This window comes from Callionymus lyra, chromosome 2, assembly GCF_982586985.1.
Source record: "Callionymus lyra chromosome 2, fCalLyr1.hap1.1, whole genome shotgun sequence".
NCBI classification, from domain to species: domain Eukaryota; kingdom Metazoa; phylum Chordata; class Actinopteri; order Syngnathiformes; family Callionymidae; genus Callionymus; species Callionymus lyra.
In genome coordinates, this window is record NC_141819.1 from 26,193,048 (window position 1) to 26,215,027 (window position 21,980).

Here is a 21,980-nt window from a genome sequence, read left to right on the forward strand (position 1 = left end):
TGGAATGTTCGTACGCCATACCTTAGTCCTTGTATTTGTCCAAATCTTCCTCATTCCTGATCTGGATTATTCTGACTTCTTCTGCTGATGCTCCATTCATTTTGATGTAGATCCTGCAGTCTGGAATCCAGGTGTGTTGTATTTTGCCTCCCTTCTTCAGTTGGCGAGCTTTCCTGGGGATGTCTGCGTTTTTTCTTGGTCATGTTCTCATTGATATAAACATCAGATCCTTTGAGCTCTCCGCCCTGTTTAAGTAGTGCAGACTTGTATTTTCTGTTGGTGAGTCTCAGCACAACAGCTCGGGTAGCAGACTCTCTCTTTCTGGGTGAGAGGAAACATACTTCAACGTTGTTGAAATCCAGATCGATGCCTCTGCCATTCAGGAACTCAGACACCTGCACCTCCACAGATTTGATCTCAGAGTCATCAGGCTCTGTGGAATGACTTGGAGGCCGGATTTTTAGTCCAGTCACAATTACTTCGTGGATTTTTCCCTGCTGGTCCAACTTCTCGACTCTGTTCCCTAAAGTTTTTATGAGCAGATCTTTCCTTGTGATGTCCTACCGGAGCCGTTTGATTTCAGCCATTGCCTTTTGAAGAAGCTCTTTCAGTTCTTTGAGTTAGTTTTTCATTGCCTTCATCTCTTCTTTCATCGCGATCAGGGTTTCGTTCAATAATCCCCATTTTGACTCACTGAGCTCTCCTCCTGTTTTTGGTTGGATTAAGATTTAACCATTTTTTCTCACGCGGTGCAATCACTCTATACAATGTTCAACTATCTATTAATATCTTGTATGAATTTATCCTATATGGTCCACAAAGTTGGTTCTGTTTATTTAAAAGTCTAATACGTGAAAAACAATTTCAAAGTGAATTATACTTCTTGATAATAAGTCCCTTAAGGTGGTTCAAGTTTTTTGATAAACCTTTATACGTGCCACATTGGGGACATTTTAGTCACAGGAATAGGGCTGGGTATTAAACTTTTGTGGCCCGAACTAAAATGCTTCAGTAGTACAGAGCATTAACGCGTGCTCAATTTTTCAGTTTTGATACCCATCCTTGATCAAAACTTAAATAATATGTGGATTTTTATGTAAATAAAACATAGCAAAAAAGTGGCAGTGAACACCAGATTAATTTGTGACTTGTTAGCAAGTGTTTGTGCATAGGAAATTATTTGTAATCCATTTTTTCCCCAAAAGAACCGCTTTAGTGGACATTTACCAAAGCTGTTAAATAAAAAAATATATGCACAATTAATGTTATTAAATTGGTATCGAACAAAGTTTATGAAACTGTATCGGTATCAGTAGCAATGTCAAAAAACGTTTAATCAATACCCAGCCCTACACAATACCGCTGTGATATTAAAGGCATTCAGTACACATATTAAAAATAAAACAAAACAATAAAAATAAATAAAGGTAAATAATAGTTTTTACAGTGGTACAAGTGCACCAACTACAAAAGTACATGGTGAGAGTCCCAATGTGTGGATAGTAAATACAGTGGATAAAACAATATTTGTTAGTAGTCAAGGTAACTGAAATAAAAGGATTGAAAAATATGTGTCAATCAAAACAGTGTATTGTAAACCACATAAAGAAGGCTGCGGTAACAGAAAGGCTGGTGACTCATATCTTGACATAATACGGAATTTCATTGATTTTATTAATTAGACAAACAATATTTGACCTCAAGTAAAACATTTTCAAGTTCACTGAAATAAATTGCAGATAAGAGAAACAACCTTGAGCGATGAATTATCAGGCAGATGCCTGCGATGATGCTTAAGAACGACTGTACCAACACAAACCTGCCCTGAATGAAAACAACCTTGTGATAAATATTCACACACACTCATCAGCCATTAACTCCACTTTCCCTATTCTTTCTTCATAACTGGCCATTTAACCCTCAACAGCTGATGACCTCTGTCCCGGAGCTGAAAAAAAAAAGACCGAATGCCATCTGTCAGCCAAATGAGTGAAATCTAGCCAAGGCACACATCCATCACAGTTGTCACGGTTACCGTGCGGTCCTTAACAACTGTCTCCTGGGAACCCAATCAACACTTGAGGAATCATGTGACATGAAGGAGCGAAAGGTAGAAACAAGAGGAACAACAGGTCTGACTGATACTGGAGGAGGATTTGAGTTTGGTAGTTTGACCTCCAGCTCTCTGATGGACCGAGGTGACGACGAGTGTCGAGCAGATCTGATATAACCGGAGATATTTCATGGGCACAGTAGTGACGCCGAAGTAGAAGCTGGAACCGTTTGATTCACACCAGTTTGTTTTGGTTACTCATTCACATCAACGTCCTCTCACATTCGATGCATTTGTAGCCAAAACACAGCAGACTAGCAGATGTTCATTCTGCAAAGCATGAGCACCAAATTATGTCAATTTTATTTCCTTATATAATACAATTTCAAGCTCAAAGTGAATCAGTGTTACTATGGGAACAAACAGATTAAGTTGGTGGCCCGTGTGTGAACTACCTCCGCTGTGACAGATGTTGTTACATAAAACATTTGACCTTTCATCTTACTTCAGCTCAGGAAAATAAAAGAAAATCAAACAAATGTTAAAAATATTTGTAGAATCTTCACTCAACAACAGTTCACTACTTAAGAGTGCAGCTTGAATCTTAGAGCCTTCCGTATAATCACTGATCCGTGGTGTTTTTAGTAGTACATTTGCTCCGCCTGACATTTCCAGATAACAAAACCACTGCCACACAACACAGGTTGAGAAACTTTATTTTCCTCATCACTAGCAGAGGAAAACTGGCTGATAAGATTTATGCCGTCCTTTACACATTCTATTTTTCAATTTCTTCTTCAGAGCCTATCAGAAAGTGGGTATGTGGTCGGGATAATGTATGTCACACCATGTTACCAACACAGAAGAGGGTTAGATCGTTGCTTAATTCCACAAACAGATGGATGTGATCTGCAAAAAGTGACCAAAAAACAGGCTGACAAATCGACATTGACAGGAATACTTTCTTGAGGATTAATCAACTGTGGAAAGGCTAATGGGGACTAGGTATGTAGCGGTACAGCACAATATATTCAGCTCATGATACCATGTGATAAAGTTCGAAATACTGGCATCATTTCCGAAAGATATAGGGGATATCTTGTGATTTGTCTTTTGGTTGAATTAATACAATTTAAAGCCAAAGAAATGTCAAAACATCAGCTTTAAGAGGAGCTGTAGCTGGCTGTATCCTCTCGTCCACAGTCATGACTGGGATCCTGCATTATTTTGTTCCTTTGGCTGTTATCACTGCTGCCATGTATCGGTCATGTCCAAATATAAATATTGAAATAATTATATTTAAAACACACTATAAATATAAAAAAAAATAAAATACAAAATATTTGTCCTTTTTTTTCTAAAAAAAAAAAATTGATAAAGTGGCATGAAAAACCGAAACAGTAACATGAAAAACAAAATGAAACTCAAAAGATAGAGAAAAGTTTCTGTCAAAAAGCCTGTGCGTTTCACTGAAAAGATTTGTGCAGCAATAAAATATACCAATAAATGATTTAAGTAACAAACATTGAGGCACAATACGAGTGCATTCCCGCCCACACCACTTCTAATGTTGTGTTCTTATTTGTGCGTTTGTGTCCATGCTGATAACAGTACAATGAGTGTTACCCTTTAACCCCTTCCCCATTGTGGAAACACAATTGCCCACTGTACCTGTGCACCGTTGCTATGACGACCGTAGTGGTCCATAATAAATCACAAGGAAGAGAGTGAAGTCTAACGATCCAGTTTTGTGGCTAAAATCATTACGATTGGCCGAGCAAGACTGGCCCACTTTATTGTCTCCAGACTTTGAAAAAAAAAAACAACAACATAAAACAGAAGACTGGGATCAATTTCAAGAACATCGGGACTTTTAGGGGCCACAGAAGTATCTTAACCAACATCTCGCACTTAATGATTGTTGTCCAGTGAAATGTGGCCCAAATGGGACATACAAATGCAGACGCACACACTGGCGTCAGCACGTGTGCACATGCATACATTCACAATTCTGCAGGGAAAATGCTGTGGTTGAAAACAAATGCTCTTTTAGTCACAAGAGAATAGTTGCAAAGATATAAATGAACCACAATAATAAAGGATTTTAATTTTCTGCAGTTTAAACACTAAGGCAATGGTCTACGATAAGTTTTTCTTAACTATTAATTGCAGGTTCTTTATAGACTTTTTAATTTTTTCTAGGTCACTCTTGAACCATCTTCAATAATAGCTTAATAATAATAACTTTTTAAAATCTTTATTACTCAAAAATGATTTTAATCTCCAATAAATTAAATGTGATCATGCAAATTTAATACGGTTTTGATTTATATTAGCGTCATTCATGTTTTTATAATTCTTTTAATTTCGAGGTAAAAATGGAATTAAATGAAATTGCCAGTTAAAGTTCTTTTTTTCTTGATTGTTTTTAATTAAAGCTACATTATACATGATATTTATATATATTAAAAAATAATGAATATCAAATATGTCATTCATTTTCATTCAAAATGATTATTGAAGCACTAGAAATTGCTTTGATAATTCATTATTATGGAACATTCAACCCACTGCCAAACAGGATTTCAAGAACAACGATACACAACTTGGCTAGCAGAAGACCCACTAATATCCTTCACTATTCCTTCACCTCAAAAGCGAAAAAACAGTCTCATCTGCAATTCCAACAGATTCTACCCAGAAGGCAAAAGCACGAGCAAAACAGAGTTTGAAGTTTTCCTCTCAGTGGTTAAGTTTGATGTAAAAATAGATCTTGAAAAGGGAAGAAAGAAAACTTTACGTAAAAGTGCCGACTGCCGTTTCTTATAAGTGCAAGACTCGTGAAGTCATCGCCCTTCATGAAAACCTGTGACAGACCTGCAGCAGAAAACAACAACTCTTGGTATCATTGTTACGATCATCTTGAAAATAATATGTTAAAATTAAAGATATTGATTGATGGCGTTGATGATTATTGTGTCAATCTAACCAGCGTAGATGCTGTGAAATAATACTTTCACTAAACGCACTTAATAAGTATTTTTTTCAGGTATTTGGTTGGAAATGTGTTTAATTTAAACAACTCAATATCCAATGGTTTTTGGTTCAGAGGTTTTTACATTGAAAATCTCCCTCTCTCTGCTGATCATGGCGCCAAACCCTGCTGTCCAGTGTCTTCTTGCTCTTTTAATATCCTGCAACTGAAACTTCTTCATTCGCTTCACGGTTTTTGGACTGAACGAGGGCAGAAAGTGCACAATCTCTCCTCCGGGAGTGTTTTTATAAACAGCCGTGTCAGACTTTCTCATTTACTGCCATGACGCTCGGGGACGGGGGACAGTAAAAAGATTGAAACAGGTCAATGGTTTTATTATGTGGCTGGTCCCGAAGTGAAGCGTTTGACTTGGACTCACAATGAGTCCCGGCACAGTAGGATGCAGTCGCTCCGTCCAAAGTAGTTTACACAGTGATTTGAAGTAGAAAACAAACAAAAATGAAAGTGAAAAAGCCATTTAGTTGAATTTAATAATTTGCCTCTTTAAGATGACATTCTCTGAAAATAATCAAATGTTTATGAAGATACAGGAAGCTATGAGGAACATTTCAACATAATACATCATATTTAAATCCCATCACCACAAAGCATCTTCCAGCAGTTACACACAAATATTTATTCTTCTTGTAAAACCACATCTAATGGGTACTACATTACAGCAAATAGGGGTGTTAGAAATGATCACCATTGCCATATATCGTGATATTCTTTCCCACGGTATTGTATCGATATTCAAAAGCATTTTATCGATTATTTTAAAAAAAAAAATGTAATGTGTATATTGCATTTTTGGCTTTGAAAAAAATATTTTATGTGTCATCATAGATTTTTATTATGGTTTGTAGTAAAATAATGTGTCTGTGAAATACAATTATTCTATTTTCTACAATTCACAGACAAATATCCACAGCATTTGTAAATTTTTTATGCTAAACTTCCAACTGCTAGATGGCAGCAGTTATTATGTCCTCCGTTAAATGATGATTAAATAAGGTGAAATCCTAGCCATGACTGAGAATGAGAGGATACAGTCGACTCCAGCTGATTATAAAGCTGATTTTTGGACATATTTTGGTTTCAAAACAAATAAAAGCAGTTCTTCTGAAGAGTGAAGTACTTGGACAATACTACAAATATTTCCTTGTTCCTAGATTATCACAATATATCGTACCGTTGCCCATGTATCGTAACGTGTATCGTATCGCCAGATTCTTGCCCATACACAGCCACAATAGAAAATAGGTAATAAAAGAGGGTCAGATACCATATTTTTCAAACTATATGGGGCACTTATAATCTTTTATTTTTCTCAAAAATCAAGAATTACTGTATCAAAGTCTTAGTTCTTTTCATTTACCGATAATTTATAAAAAAAACTGTCAGTCGCCGCTAGTCGTCAATAACGTTAACATTTTTTCAAAAAACAGTTACCTTCAACTCAACATAAATGAGGCATCGATGACTTTTTCACCTGAAACTGTTCAACAAGTGGTTTACCAACGTGCACGATATTAAAGATATTGGACCATTTAGTCCAACAAAATGAGTTGGTTCGGAACACATTTGTTAATGGGCTGGACGGGAAAGAAACTATATCTATTCTACTGAAAAATGCTGGTTCTCCCCGTGTTGTGTGGGTTTACTCCGGTTTCATCCAACAGTCCAAAAACATACTGATGTTTGTTGGGAACTTGGGGAAATTGTCCGAAGGTATGAGTGTTTTTGTGAATGGTTGTATGTCTTTGTGTGTCCTTCGACAGACTGGCGTCCTGTCCAGGGTGTCCCCTGCCTCTCGCCGGTATGAACCCACAATAATACGGGCTTCATCTTTTTATGTGTAGTAAACATTACATTGAATGGTTTTAATATATATATATATATATATATATATATATATATATATAAATACATCCGTCTATTCCTGCTGGAAAATATAGTATCTTATGCTTGTAAGGCCTAACCCAGGGTGTCATTGGGATTATATTTCGGCTGCTGCTCTTTTCAACAAAAGCCTAAATAATGCCGTTTTCGTGCAACAACCACGACTCATGAGTTCGTACAAATCTGGCCAAAGCCGCAGCATCATGAACCCACTGCTGCCATGAATCACACCGTGCGCGCTCACCCTGAAGTCGATGCCCACGGTGGAGATGAAGCTGCCGGCGAGAAACGCTCCGTCTTTGAAGCGAACCAGCAGACAGGTCTTCCCAACACCGGAGTCGCCCACCAACATCACCTGGAACACAAACAAGCACATTTGCTGAAAACAACCGAAACAACAGCTCCAGGAGAAAAGAGACAAATTCACAAGAACATCCTTCATGATGTTCAAGGTCAATCCAACCATCTAGAGGCTGGAGTGTCATTCACGACGTCTATTCATATTGTAATTACAATTCTACCTAATCTTAGTGAACACATGCATTACATTGAAATAATATAGTTTTAAAATGACATTAAATAATAAACAATGATATATAATAACCAAGTGAATTAATACCGTCCAATTACACTGCGTTTCTGTCTTCACTTTTCTAAAATTGTTCACTCTTTTAAGAATGCTTTTCAGAGCCGAGAGGGTGGAGGTTACAGCTCTGCTACTGCCTTGTTATTTGAGGCAGTCGATGAAGTGCGAACCGACTGATATAAGCAGCCTTGGATTCTTCAAACAATGTTTGTATTTATTTACTCCTGCGTGTCATGTGACTAACAGACAGAGAAGAACACATGGAAAGCATAAAAATACAGTTTATGTCAGTACAATGTCATAGCTATTGATGTAAGAACTGAAGTGTTATTATCAAGAAAACATGGTAAAAGTCTAGATGTCGGTTCTTAAATGAAAATTATGATCCATTTTTCTTCAGATAATTAAATATGTACAAACAAAGCAACCATTCGTTTTGTACCAGAAAGTCAAAACAACCAGAGATTAAAGAAAACAAGGCTGATATAATCATTTTTACATCACTGTAATTACTTTCATTTTTTCGATTGCATCAAACTCCGAGTAGAGATGCTGCTGTTGTGTTTTGATGTCTTTTTTAAGGGATGCAAATTCAAACTACAAAACATTTTAGGTTGAAAAAAACCCAGAGCTTTTGTTGCGAGTGTGCCGCTACAGATCATTGAGGTTATGTTTTGCCAACTCTTTTGTTACCAAAATAACCCACAATGTAACAATGAGTTTTAGTTTAATGTTAAATTATTTCAATGATGTAAAACCCATTTTTAAAACATTTATAAACCGTTCCAGAAATAGAATATTTTTCATAAGTGACGTCATCTTTACTAACTCTAACCCAGAACCCAAAATAGCAATTATGTCTAACCGTAAACATTTGGCTCATGAATAATAATGACAATAATAATAAATGTTATTTATGTGCACAATTCAGAACAGTCAAGTATACAGTCTAATACACAGATTAAAACTTAAAAACAAACAGTAAAAACCAATTGAAAATACATTATAAGGAAGAACTATCGTGAATAAAACAGGTCAGTTTGTAGATAAAGTAAGTTTCATGTATATATATATATATATATATACACACACATACTGTATATACATTTTCATTTGTGCCATAGAAATGTCTTCATTTATCTGTGTTAATGGAAACGAGAGGAAACGATTTTGGCTTCAGTGTGATTCAGACAGATGCTAATCCGAGTGTGAAGTTAAAATCCGCCTCACACTAGAATTTAGATTTGCATTCGGATCATTCCAATATCTGAACGCGTCTCTGTGCCAAAGCTCTTCATCAGCGAGGCTGATAATTAACTTAATGAATGCATTTTCACCTACACGTTTCTTTTTATATCTCCACTGCGTTATTAAAAAAACCGACTGTTTTGCATTCATCTGCTGGACGTATTGTTTCTTTCTATACTTGACTGGATTGTTGGAATAAAACAGCATCAACGCAGAGGAAGAAGAATCACAGCTTCACACTCACACAAGTAGAAGATATTAAAAACACAGGAAGACCGATGAGGAAACAGAATTCTCCCACTATGTTGGTCATCTCGAGGATAGAATGTCGAATTAAATGTAACTTCTTTCACCACCCAACAAACTTCTTTGTCGCAAAATCGCAGTTTTATTCAAAAACAGAAACAGAGAGAAAACTGTAGCAATTCATGCCAGAAAATGTGTTTAATGATTCAAATGCATAACAGTGCCAGAGCACTGACAAAAACAAACAGCTTCTGAATCTGAACATATTACATTGCAAGGTATTGAATAGAATTCTGAGCGAAAATGTGTAGAAGTATAAAGAAATATTTATCTTTATCTCAAAAAGTACTTAGCAAGTGCACAGCTCAACCAACACATTATGTTTTTGTCCTATATTTATGTACTTATAAAATGCCATTTTCCCTTTTTTAGCATTTATCAATGTCAAATTTCACTGCATACATCACAGTAGAAACCTCAGACTGGGTAATATTGAAAATGTTTTATACTGAACTCTATACCTTTAATTCAATACTGGTTCATGAAAAATACTTTTTATATCAATTCTACAAGATATATATCAGAAAGAAAATTACATTACAGATAGTAATTGATTAACTTTCAAACTTCAGTAGATTTCTACTCCAAGCAGTTTCCTTGTCGAAAAAAAAAAATAACACTTAATAATTAATATATACATAATTATATATATATTAACATAATTAATAAATGACAAATGAATCTGATGTTCACTGCATTTGTCACTTATACATATTTCTTCAGAAAAAATCCACACATTATCAAGTTTTGGTCACAAGTTGTTATTGAAACTTTTCACAGGAAGAGAAAGCATGTTTCGATACTTTTGTTTTGTTCTGTGCGAAAGAAAAATGTTGGATACTCTAGATAGCCTTATAGAAACAAGGATTAGATAGAACAATTATTTTAGTCAAGCTATGTACCAGAGTATAAATGCAAAGATTTTTTTTTGTACAGTTTTTAACTTTCCCTAAAATTGTATTTGAAATATATTCATAACTTCTTCCAGTTTTTTAACAAACGGACATAAAAATGCCCAAAGAAAAATCCTTCTGGTGAAGGCTGATACACTTTTGTCAGTAAAAACTCATCCCATCAAAACACGCGACTCCAACCTCTGATTGGAACTGCAAAAAAAAGGACGAAGATGTAATGAAAAAGGAGATTCAAAAGAAAAGATATACAGAGGGTGGAATATGACATTACATCCCAGGAGACTGAAGGAAAACGATTGAATTGAATGTGAAAACAAAATCAAACTCAACAAACGTTGTTCATGCAAACAATCATACTCTAAGCAACAATTACGTAAAAACAATAATATGAGACCCTTTTCTTCAAACAATGTTTATTAACCAAGAAGTAAATGTGCATCATGTGACTAAGAGAAATCAAGTGAACCTGATTATTATTTAAGAAAACAATGGAATGAATCTAGATATCAGTTCTTAAATTAAACTCTGTTGAACTATTTTAGTTTGTTTTATTATATTTGTACAAACAAATGCAACAGTAAATAAAAAGGTGTGTGCTACAACACTTTATTGATGGAAAACATAGAGTGGTGAACCAATGTTTTCTGGTAAAGATGGTTATCTTTACATGGACTTGAGTTTCCAGCTGATTTACAATAGCAATAGGTAAAGTTATTTAACCCTCTTTTTTTTCAATGAACTTTTAAACAACCGCTTTATTCCCCGTTCAACTGCGTTCACATTTCATAACCACCATCCAACAATACCGATGATGTAAAACAGCCATGTTTATTGAAATTTCCCACCACTTCCAACACTAGATTCATCATTTTAACCATTTAAAAATACACTAAAAATGTGCTTTATGTTTCCATTATAGTATATTCAAACAACGAATGGTGTGTTTGTTCAACTTGGGCTATTCATTTGGTTTTTCTGTACATATTTTCAGAGACAAATTGTCTGATTTTACGTTAATTGTTAAGCAAGCGTTTCCTATAAATCGCTCCTTTTTAAAATGGGGTCAAGTTGCGACACCATGAAAGTCGGACTCAAACGAAAAAAGGTCACACCTCAAATATTGACTTAGTATTAAGGAGGTTGAGACGCAAATTCGTTTATTTTCACTTGTTTTAGTAATCCATACCTTTTTTTATGATTTATCACAGAAAAAAAGATGCTTATATCATTGGAATCTGATCCATAATGCGGTCAACTCATCTTTAAAATTGTACACAAATACCTATGATGATGAATGAAGGAATTCATGAATTCTTCACCTTGTGCTTAGTTCTGTTTTTCTATTGCTTAGTTTGTGTATTATCTTATTTCAGTATTTTTTAGTTGTACTGACACCACAAAAAGAAACATGGCAATAAAAACTGAAAACAAATCCAATTAAATCAATGCTTATTGGAAAAGGAGTCAAAAAAAGGAAAAGAGTAAACATCAAAAAAGATCATTAAATGCATAATAAACGGAAGTGTCCCTAACTTTTCTACACAATTCAACTGGACCCTCACCTTGAAGGCGATATCGTAGAACTCCCCGCTGTTGGAGATGGAGGGTCTGCTGGGGAACACGAGCCCCGAGGAAGGAGCCGCGGCGACGGACAGACCTCTGCTCGTCCTCGGGGAAGACTTCGGGCTCTTGGTGCCAGTTTTCCCTTTGACCACCTTCTTTCTGGACATATTTCTCCGAAAACGAGGGAAGCGATACGACAAAGAGTTGAATTCTCTCTTGGAAACACTTTTGTTTTTTTTTGTTTGTTTCCCGCCAGTGACTCGCGGTGGAAGAAGTTCACCTGTGCGTCAGAAACATGGCCGTCAACTTTGGATTCTTGTCCTGCGGGGAAGCGGTTCTTGTTTGTGGCTGGATGTCAGATGGTTTCTCAAAGTAAACACCTCTCTTCTCTCTCTTCTCTTCTGTTCTCTCTCTTCTCTCTCTGAGCTGCTGTTGATGTTAGAGATGCCACAAGCATGGTCGGTGTTTAAAGAGACAGCGCGTCATTTCCACAGGTGAACCTCCTCTATGTTTTTTAAATGTACATTTATTTATTGTTGTAATATCAACAGGGTCATGTAGGACATTATTTTGTCAGTCTTCTTTATTTGAATGTCTGGCACTAATAAAAGAACATTTGTTTGTACACATATAATAAGTAGAAAAACATAAGAGTTTAATTTAGGAACTGATTTATAGACATTTTTCAACTCAAAAGTTATGACAAAAAAAAGAGATTTTATGTATTTCATGTTTTCTTTTCTGTCTGTCACATGACACAACTCATGAGTTATTCATGAGTTAAAAAATATAATTTAATGAGAAATAACTATACATAAACACAGTAGAATGTTTGTTCTTTGACAATATATTCGTTTTCTTGATCAATATGATATTGAAATATTTTCTCCTCCATTAATTTCACCTAGTTACCCCATAAGGCTTAATTCTATATTATATTAATAATATTATACAAAAAAAATGGAAATAATTGAAGGAATAATTCACTTCACATCTATGATTTAAAAAAAATGTCAGGTTTTAATGAGTTGTATTATATTTGTAATCTAATCTTGTTAGGCTTCCTATAATGACCTTAAAGAGCAACTCCTAAATGAAATAATGAATCAAATGTATTATGTGTATGTTGCTACAAAAGTGAGCTACCACGTATCGGACTCTTTTTCTCATCATGTTGCTGAAGTCCAAACCCGCCACATGACTCATTCCTCGTGTTCTGCAGACGTCAAGTCTTTTTGTGTTTAACATCTGTGTTACAATACCCATGATGCACTTCACCCCGCCATTGAAACCAACAATAAGCTCACTGACGCATTTGCCCGGGTTTAACACAACAGGCTTTTGAATAGAAATTAATGTTTTTATGTCACCGCAATGTCGCTCCCAGTTCTTTACCATGCACTTCCTTTTTTATTCCTTTGTTCATTTTTATTCTTGCAGGCACTTCCCTGATTTGCTGAGACTCCTGTGTTGTTCTCAGTGTTGTCTTGACCTTTTAAGTATATATTTTATTGAGTTTTGTTTTGATTGTTTAAGCGCTTTGTGACCCTGGTCTGGAAAAGCGCTCTATAAATATAAATTACTTACTTACTCAAAGGTTTGATTCAACTCTGAAAAATATCGAAGTCAGTTTGCTTCAGATCTCTTTCCATTCGTCTAAAATGGTTGCAGGTTCACTTCCACCCTGACGCAACCTCAGTCATTTTTAGGAGTGGAGTTGTGTCTTCTTCATGTGCTTCTGTGGGATACTCCTGTTTCCTCCCATAGTCCAAAAACATACAGAGATTGAAAACCCTTTCATTGGAACATCTGTAATCCAATCATCTCAAGCTTGACTTGGAAACCCATCTTTTGGTCTCAAGTTTTTTGGACATTCTGAATGATGTTTACCAACTGGTTTGTCAAGTCCTGAATCTCAGCAATGGAAAATGTGCAAACATTTAGTGACAAAAAGTCAGTTACAAGGCATATATAGGGAAAGTAAATCTTACAATTTGAATAGGAAACTTAATCGTAGAACTGCAGCAACGTTTTTTTTATTGTAAAATGGCCGTCAGAGGAGCTGAGATAGAAGTCTCTTGGGTGAACATAGAAGCGACTGTTTGGCTTACACATAAATGACAAAGAATAAAATCAAGTCAGGAAGGGGTCTTTAAAAAAAAAAAAGCCATTCGTAAAGTAAGAAAATGATCAGAGATAAGAATAAGCGAACAATTCTTCAGCCTGTTTTTTTTTTTCCATTTCAGTTTTGCAATAACACATTATCAAAAATGATGGCTTGGCTTTCTTCATGTATTTAGTTAAAAAACATTCTGCTTTTGGTCTGAATAAGTGGACTGACTTTTAGTTATTTTACTTTAAATACTGCAGGGTGATTGTAGGGTGCACTTCAATAAGTTGTATATGCAAGAACTTCTGTATGCGGTATAAGCAACAGCTGCTTACATACAAAATGCAAAGAAGATATATTATATCATAAAAAACTACATTGCTTGTTTTTGTTTCATAATTTATAATTGATACCGTTATGAATGTACGAACGTCCAAATAACCTTTTTCTGTGAAACACCACCACCTACCTGCCATTTCATGCTACTGCAAGTAAACAAAAAATTAACCAAATATTGTAAGTAGGTAAGTAATGTTTTTAGATCCCAATAAAAAAAAAATCCCTGTTAAAGACAAAAATAAAAATTGATGTAAAAATTTAATTTGGTTTGACGTTGCATTACATACACAACAACCAAAACAATTAAAGACAATTTCACACATTTTAGGCAAGAAAAAAAGTCTGTTCACGGATCAGCTTCTTTTCACCGGTACATGTGGATGAGGCCAGTTCCTGGACTGGAAATAGCCTCGGAGTCCTTCCAGGTCCACAGGAGGGAAGTAAGCGCCGATGCGTTTTCTTACCCACCATTTCCCCTCGGCTGCACTGACGCTGCCCGGGCGACTAAACTTGTATTTGTAGTGTTCCCCTCGGACCCACCTGAGGGGGAAACGACGTCAAGTTGTTCAGTGCTTTTTATATATTTTAAGTTAGCTTCTCACCTCGGAACGTCCCGGGCGTGGAAGGGGTTCCGATCCATCAGTGAGAGGACGGTGCTGTCGTTGGCCAGCAGGCGTCCAGCGATGTGAATCACCCACTCGCTTTGCTCGTAGGTCTGGACGAAGTAAGAGATACAACCATGTTTATGCTACGTTTACTTACTTACATTTTTGATTTCTAAAAAATGGTGATTTTTCGGATTCATAATATGAAACTGAGACATTAGTTTAATAATAAGAAGAATTGTGCTTTGTTTGAATGCTCTTAACTTAAATGTCTTAACAAGAAGGAGCTGTCTCGCCTGCAGTTAATACAAAACTCTGCAGCGAGAATTCTAACCCGCTCAAGTAGAAGAACTCACATTTCTCAGATCCTTAAAACTATTCACTGGCTTCCAGTTTCTTTCAGGATCAACTTTGAAATTCTGGTTCTTACTTTCAGATCTATTCATGGTCAGACTCCTCCTTACATCAGTGATCTGATCCAGCCTTACACCCCAGCTCGGGCTCTGAGGTCTGTGGATCAGAATCTACTGATGGTTCCTGAACACGGTTCAGGACCAGAGGAGAGAAATCTTTCCAGGCTGTTGCTCCTAAGCTTTGGAACGATCTTCCTCTCTCTGTGTTTGATGGATCTACTGACTCAGTCAGTGAAACATCTTAAGACGTTTTTATTTGTTCAGGCTTTTCCTTGATTTTCTGGAACTCCTGTGTTGTTATCAGTTTTATCTTGATCTTTTAAGTATATCTTTTATTGAATATTGTTTTGATTGTTTAAGCGCTTTGTGACCCTGGTCTGGAAAACCGCTATACAAATAAAAATTACCTACTTACTTACTTACTTAAATGATTCACTATCGAGTATCGCCCTCTAGTGTCGAAACCATGCTAGTGTAAGAGAGCGTGTCTCGCAGAGTCTGACTGTATAGTTTTCTCACCTGAAAGGCGGCGAACCACATGAGCCAGTCGAGGCGGTAGTGATATGGTGAGATGAGGCAGGGTCGCCGGTGAAGGTCGCCCGGCTTACACAGGAACTGGTATTCCTGCCAAACCGCATCTGGAGCTTTAGGATCATCGCTCAACGTTCCCTGGAAGATCACCTCAGTGCGCTCCTTGGTAATGCTGCCAGAAGGATGTGGGACATTCAGAGAATACAGTTCTCATATTGAGTATTTATTACAACCAGAAAAGAAAACATACTTCAAAAAATACTTTATTTTTGTATGAAATACTGAAAGTTCTCGGTTATTCAAATCAGGATTAAAAAAAACAACCTGGATTCACTTTAAGAGGCGAGTTGACGTTGGTTTATTTTTACCTGCCGAAGGCTCCGTAGGTGTTGACGATGCGCAGCGGATCAAAGGAAGTATTCATCACCTGGCGAGAGCTGAGCAGGTTCATCACCACGGGAACGCTCAGGCAGCCGATCACGATGCCCAGAGTCACGTTCACCGCGCGGCGGATCAACATTCCTGCGGCAAATTATATGAATCATTTGTCCGACAAAGAAGAGGTTGAATCTGAAACTAACAATTTTCAAGTCTATCTCAAGTCAATAATTGTGGCTTTTATGTGACGACTTTCACCAAAAACATCCCATAATTCCCTTTAAACATGAATACATCAGTATCCCATAAAGTGTTAATGTAAATTAAAAGCAGAGTAATCAAATACAAATATTTATCTGTACATTTCCTGAACCACAGAGATGAGAAACAAACCCTAAAACAACATAACATTGTGAATGTTTGAACACATTTATCTGATTTAAAGAACATCATTGCTTTTATTTTGAAAAGAAAATGGACTACCTTTTGTGGTGGGTTGAGTTTCCGTCTCAGTCTGGACCTTCAGCACTAATTTCTTTGCTCTGGTTCCGAATAAGAATCCCAGAGAGGAGTCATCGAAACAGGCCAGACTGGGAACGATGGTCAGCCAGTTGAGGAAACTGAGGTTCCCACTTACTATCAGAACCACCTGCAAGAGAACACGCAACTTCTTATTTGATTCTGTGATTAGTTATGATCTTATCTTATTATGAGAGAAACATAAACTTTATTTCCTTTCTTTAGATGATTGAACATTTCACCAAATGATACGTTTTTTTGGTTCAATCATGTTTTTGTGCAGATTTTGGCCTATATTTATAAACCAACTATAACAATACATTACTATTATCCAACTAACTACATGACCTGTTAACCCTTGTGTTACCTCAGGGTCAAGGTGACCCGGAGGCCCGAAAACAAATGTGTTCTCCTTGACCCAGAGATAACACAAGGGATACCAAAAACAACTTTCGTTTTCGGGCCTTTCGGGTCACCTTGACCCTGAGGTAACACAATGGTTAAACATTAAAGACGAAAGAAAACAGGAAGTAGCATCTTTAGATATTCAGTTCAATAACCAAATTGATTACACTACAATGTTTGGATATCAGTTCTTAAATTAAACTTTCATGATCTGTTTTTTCTTCTTATCGTGATGTTTGTGTCGGAAATAAAGGCAGAAGTTAGGAAACCTGGAACAGAATCTGGATGGTTCCGTTGACGACGCACATCCGGCGCCCCATGAAGGTGAAGAAGGGAACGACAAGCTCGATGAAGTGGTTGGACAGCGTTTCAAAGCGGTGGAACCACCACGGGGATCCATGCAGGTAATACGAGACAGGGTTGGGAACCGGCTGAGTCTGAAGAGAGACAGTGGGGGGAAAAAAAATGTCTCTTGAAGTTTTCAGTAGATATTAGACGTTAGTTTGGTTCAAACTTTTCATCTGAACAAGTGGACACGTATTGTTTCTGTCGGTCAATTTGCTGCTCGATAAAAGGCTACAGGAGATCCTGTAACCTTAGACACTCAAACAAACCGCGGGACATGCAGACTCGCTGGATCGGAGTCAACAAACAGCGATGAAAGAAAACACCAGCGATGCCAAAACAACTTCAGGAGGAATAGTCTGTGCTGAGTCAGCAGGTTTGAAAGACGGCAGTGTGTCAGTGTAATTCACAGGGGGGGGGGGGTGCTTTGGATAATTAATTTAATATTTGTGTGAATTAATCTACATTTACTGCTAACTGACACATCTCATTTGCACAATATGAGCTTCAAAAAACAGAGGGAAGTAAACCTGGCTCTCATTATGTCTGGTTTTGTGGTCACACATGGGCTTTTCTGGTTAATATGAGAAGTTACATGAGGAATCAGGGCCAGGATTAATAGTTATTTCATGTGTTGTTGGTCACAGCGAGTTTGGTTCTTCTTGATATTTATGCCTGTTCAAAGAAAGTTTTTCTTCGCCACTGAATTTTGATTCACTGTTACCTTCTCTTCCCTTATAAACTGTTGCTTTAACTGTGCTTCAAAATAACTTACAATACAATTGAATTGGATTTAGCTCCTAACAATTAGTGTTAAAGACAAAATAACAGCAAAAAAGCAGCAGCTAGAAACATATACTTGTGTAAAAAAGATAATGCAAGACAAGTCATTTTTTGCTATGACTGCTTAAACATTGTGTTTGTTAGACTTCCATGTATAAATATGTGGCCATTTTCTAAAAACTGAAGAATAATTAAGAGAGATTTTTTTCTTCCTACTTCTTTTATAACAGCTTTTCCTTTTGATTTGCCTCCATTTTCATTTATTCAATTTTAGGTACAAATAATTACACGTTATGCATGTACGTAATAAATTCAATTCAATTGTATCATAAATGGTGGAACATTAGATTTTTTTTTATTTCTTTGCTGAAAAGAAATCCGGCTGATAACCTCCTTGGCAGTGGTAATAATAGCGATCACAACAGTACCTCGTAGTGATAATCCATGCATGTGAGGTCTCGCCAGCATTTGTCTCCTCTGATCTTGATCAGACCCTGAGAAACAAAGATGTGTTTTTAGTATTGATGAACTTCAAGCACCTGACAACATTAATCCGTTTTAACTGATCACTTAACCAAAGAAAATCACAAGGTTCAGGTCAATCTCTTTAACTTGAAAGTGGAAAGAGAAGGAAGTGTCACTCACGGCTCCGAGCATGATGCGGACGATGAGCCACCTGAAGGTCCAGATGCAGACCAGAGAGGGAGGGTGACCGCGGGGGAACTGAGAGAGACTCCAGAGTGGACACAGAAAAATGGCCAGAAACCCTGTTTCCAACAACTGACTCTCCCAACCTGGATCGAGGAAGGAGAAGACAAACCAACAGTTTGTACAGACGGTTAAAAATGTACAGGTTTCAACTGGTTTCAAATAAAATACTTTTGAAAAATAAAGAAATATATTGGTGATCAAACAAAAGCACACTATTATTTATATTTTAAATATAAAATATATACAGTAAAGAAACCTTATTTAAGGTATTAATGGTATTCTTAGTCAGAATTTACATCATGTATATAGAAAGAGATACTTAATACAAAGAGAGAAATTATTTTGTAGCAATAACACATCCATCCACACAAACATCCATAAATACATGTAAAAATAATCAAATTAATACATAAGTGAAATAAAAACGTACAAAATCACACAAAGAAATTATTCAAAAGTTGCCAACAAAAAGTCAAAAGTTCAAGTAAAGCATGAGGGAGATCTTTTGTAACATCTTATGACAGAAGAAACAAAGGAAAACTTAAAACATTTGGTTCTGCAGTGCATGGAGAGGAGCCTGTTGCTGCCAAAGTGTCTAAATAATGTCTTGCTGTGAACAATGAGTTTTAAGGGGAACATTTTACTATATTTAAGTCTGTCTCAAGTCAATATGGCTTAACTTCCTTCAACACTATCTTTGCAATAACTATGTTAAGTCACATTAACAACAATTCAGGGGAATATAACAAACAGTGTTTGTGTCTTGAAGCACTTTCATTTAAACATCATCTTTTATTGAAGCAGATGAAGACAGGTGGAGGCAGAGCATGTCGACTCACCAAAGGAATACCTGCCAACACAGAAAAGACAGATTGGAAATGTGTTGAAAGTCACATAAAATAGGTGAAATAAATCAAGTGCAAGAAATGGCTGTAATTGAATAATGCTTGTCATAATAATAGTAATATTTGCAAATTACTTTAATATACTTCATTGAGTATTGTTTTGATTGTTTAAGCGCTTTGTGACCCTAGTCTGGAAAAGCACTATACAAATAAAAATGACTTATTTACATACTTAATAAATAAAGAATTTAATACGGTGGATAATAAAATGAAAAGACTTCTAAAATAAGATTTAGTCTTAATCTGTTTGTATATATTCAAAATTGTTATTACACCATTAGATCAATTGTGAAATGTTTCATTTTATATGTAATTTATTTTAAAAATAAATATATTTCATAAGAAAGCTCTACAAAAAATACAGTACAAAAAAAGTTCGATGTAGACTTGAACTAGTAAAAGAATTATTGTAAATATTTCTAAGTTGTGTTTAAAGGTATCATTATGACCTAATGCAATACAAAATATACAATAATAAATTATACATGTAGTATTGTTAATTAAAATGGTAAAATGATGTTTATAAATATATATTTAAAAGAGGGATGCTGGAATTATATAATGACGTAAGAGCATAGTATTAGAAGTAATTGTATATATTATGGTGTGGTATAAAGCAATACTGTCATACTCTGCTCACGGACTCACCACAGCTGTCCCACGTTGACCAGCGAGTGGTAGAGCAGCCACAACAAGCCCATCATCACCATGTTGGCCATCCCCGTCACCAGGACAAACCCGGACACGGTCATCCCCAGCAGAGCTACGGCGTCCAGGTTGGCGTCCATGTCGGTCCAGTCCAGGAACCACAGGATGGACGGCGTGTACGCCAGCGCCGCCATCCCGATCTTCCCGCCCACGTAGCGCTTGACACTGTTCAGGTAATCCCTGCAGGGCATCAGGCCATTGTTTCCGATCAGCTGCTTGTTCTGGTTGAAGGCGACCGCGAACGCCACGACTGGAAGATACAAACAGTAGAAGTTACTTAAATTAGTTCAAAATGATGTCAGAAAAAAATCTTCAATGATTATGCAAACTAGTTTATATAAAATTACATGTTAGAAGAAATGATTCAGTGAGAATAGGACCTATATTGCATGGTGAACATAATATAATAAAACATAAATATTAATTAAATAACGTTAAATGTTAGTAATAATAATTGCAAACTAAAAAATAATTTATATAAAATTACATGTTTGAAGAAATGATTCAGTGACAATAGGACCTATATTGCATGGTGAACATAATATAATAAAACATAAATATTAATTAAATAACGTTAAATGTAAGTAATAATAATTGCAAACTAAAAAATAATTTATATAAAATTACATGTTAGAATAAATTATTCAGTGAGAATAGGACCTATATTGCATGGTGGATATAATGTAATAAAACATAAATATTAATTAAATAACGTTAAATGTTAATAATAATAAACATAAACTAAAAATTAATTTTAGCAAAAAGAAACAATAGATATGTAGATGTTAAGTCTACTGTACAGAATCAAACATGACATTCAACAAATTAGTAATGACACTTAAAAGTACATTTTAAACTTGCATTTCAATATGTTGTGGATGTGAATCTTACAGTAAATAAAGGCGACGGATCTCAGCAGCACAACACGAGTGAGCCAGTGAGTTCCAGGTCGTAACGTTGGTCGTTTCTTTTCCTCCTCGTCATGTTCGATCCTCTTGTTTCTTTCTTCCACGCCGTCTTGGGCGGAAAACGTCTCGGTTTTGTTGCTTTCTACTCGTCTTTTCCTCAGCGAGGTCTCGGCACGTTCACCGGACAGCGCCATGTTGGCCTGTCACTGGTCACGTGATCAAACACGGAAATGTAAACTGTCATCTATTTAACAATACTTTTTTTTTTCGTTTTTGCCAAAATATTTCACAGCCAATTTATGATATTGTTTACCTTTTACTCATGTTTATCATTTCAATATTTGCTTGACATTTACGACAGTTTGATCTATGTTTTTCATAATAATTGACTGATTAATTTAACCATTTATGATGCATATAATCGTTATAAATTGTTTATTAAAGTAAAGCAGGAAATACAGAAATAATTTATTTCTTGTTGCTGTATACGCTAACGTTGTTTTAATAAAATGTTAAAATTAATATTGATAACAAGACATTGCAACTGCAACATTTCTGATAAGGCCAACATAAAAATAAAAAAAACAAGCAAATATAAATACATATCCTGGTTAAAAATCCATACACTTAGTAATAATAATACTGCTAATTTAAATATATGTATTTTTATGCTAGAACAATGTGACCTTGGATAACCTTTACAAGAAAAAAATA

At 35.9% G+C, this 21,980-nt stretch overlaps 2 protein-coding genes across 2 annotated transcripts in view; both read right to left on the reverse strand.

Moving 5' to 3' along the window:
• rab26 (RAB26, member RAS oncogene family) overlaps positions 1–11,977 on the reverse strand; it is a 54,433-nt gene extending 42,456 nt beyond the window's left edge. The window contains exons 1-2 of the mRNA XM_087782876.1: positions 11,606–11,977; positions 7,234–7,344 (exon numbers count right to left, since the gene is read on the reverse strand). Of these exons, the coding sequence (XP_087639002.1) occupies positions 7,234–7,344; positions 11,606–11,773 (279 nt within the window). The 5' untranslated portion in view covers positions 11,774–11,977. The remainder of the gene's footprint in view (positions 1–7,233; positions 7,345–11,605) is intronic.
• Positions 11,978–14,294: 2,317 nt separating this feature from the next.
• On the reverse strand, positions 14,295–21,460 carry lmf1 (lipase maturation factor 1). Its single transcript, XM_087782877.1, has 11 exons — positions 21,250–21,460; positions 20,299–20,608; positions 19,585–19,595; positions 18,680–18,828; positions 18,463–18,528; positions 17,176–17,343; positions 16,466–16,631; positions 15,973–16,126; positions 15,593–15,776; positions 14,658–14,770; positions 14,295–14,595 (listed from the first exon to the last, which is right to left on the reverse strand). Exons 1-11 carry the CDS (start codon positions 21,458–21,460, stop codon positions 14,409–14,411), a joined length of 1,719 nt encoding a protein of 572 aa, XP_087639003.1. The 3' UTR covers positions 14,295–14,408.
• Positions 21,461–21,980: the final 520 nt, after the last annotated feature.

What these genes read in the sequence shown, in the direction of transcription:
- lmf1 (XM_087782877.1), bottom strand. Translation starts at nt 21,460, where the DNA reads ATGGCGCTGTCCGGTGAACGTGCCGAGACCTCGCTGAGGAAAAGACGA. An exon ending in GCATGGATTATCACTACGAG is followed by an intron (nt 17,344 to 18,462) that starts GTACTGTTGTGA and finishes GTCTCTCTTCAG; the next exon opens with ACTCAGCCGGTTCCCAACCC. An exon ending in ACCTACGGAGCCTTCGGCAG is followed by an intron (nt 15,777 to 15,972) that starts GTAAAAATAAAC and finishes TCCTTCTGGCAG; the next exon opens with CATTACCAAGGAGCGCACTG.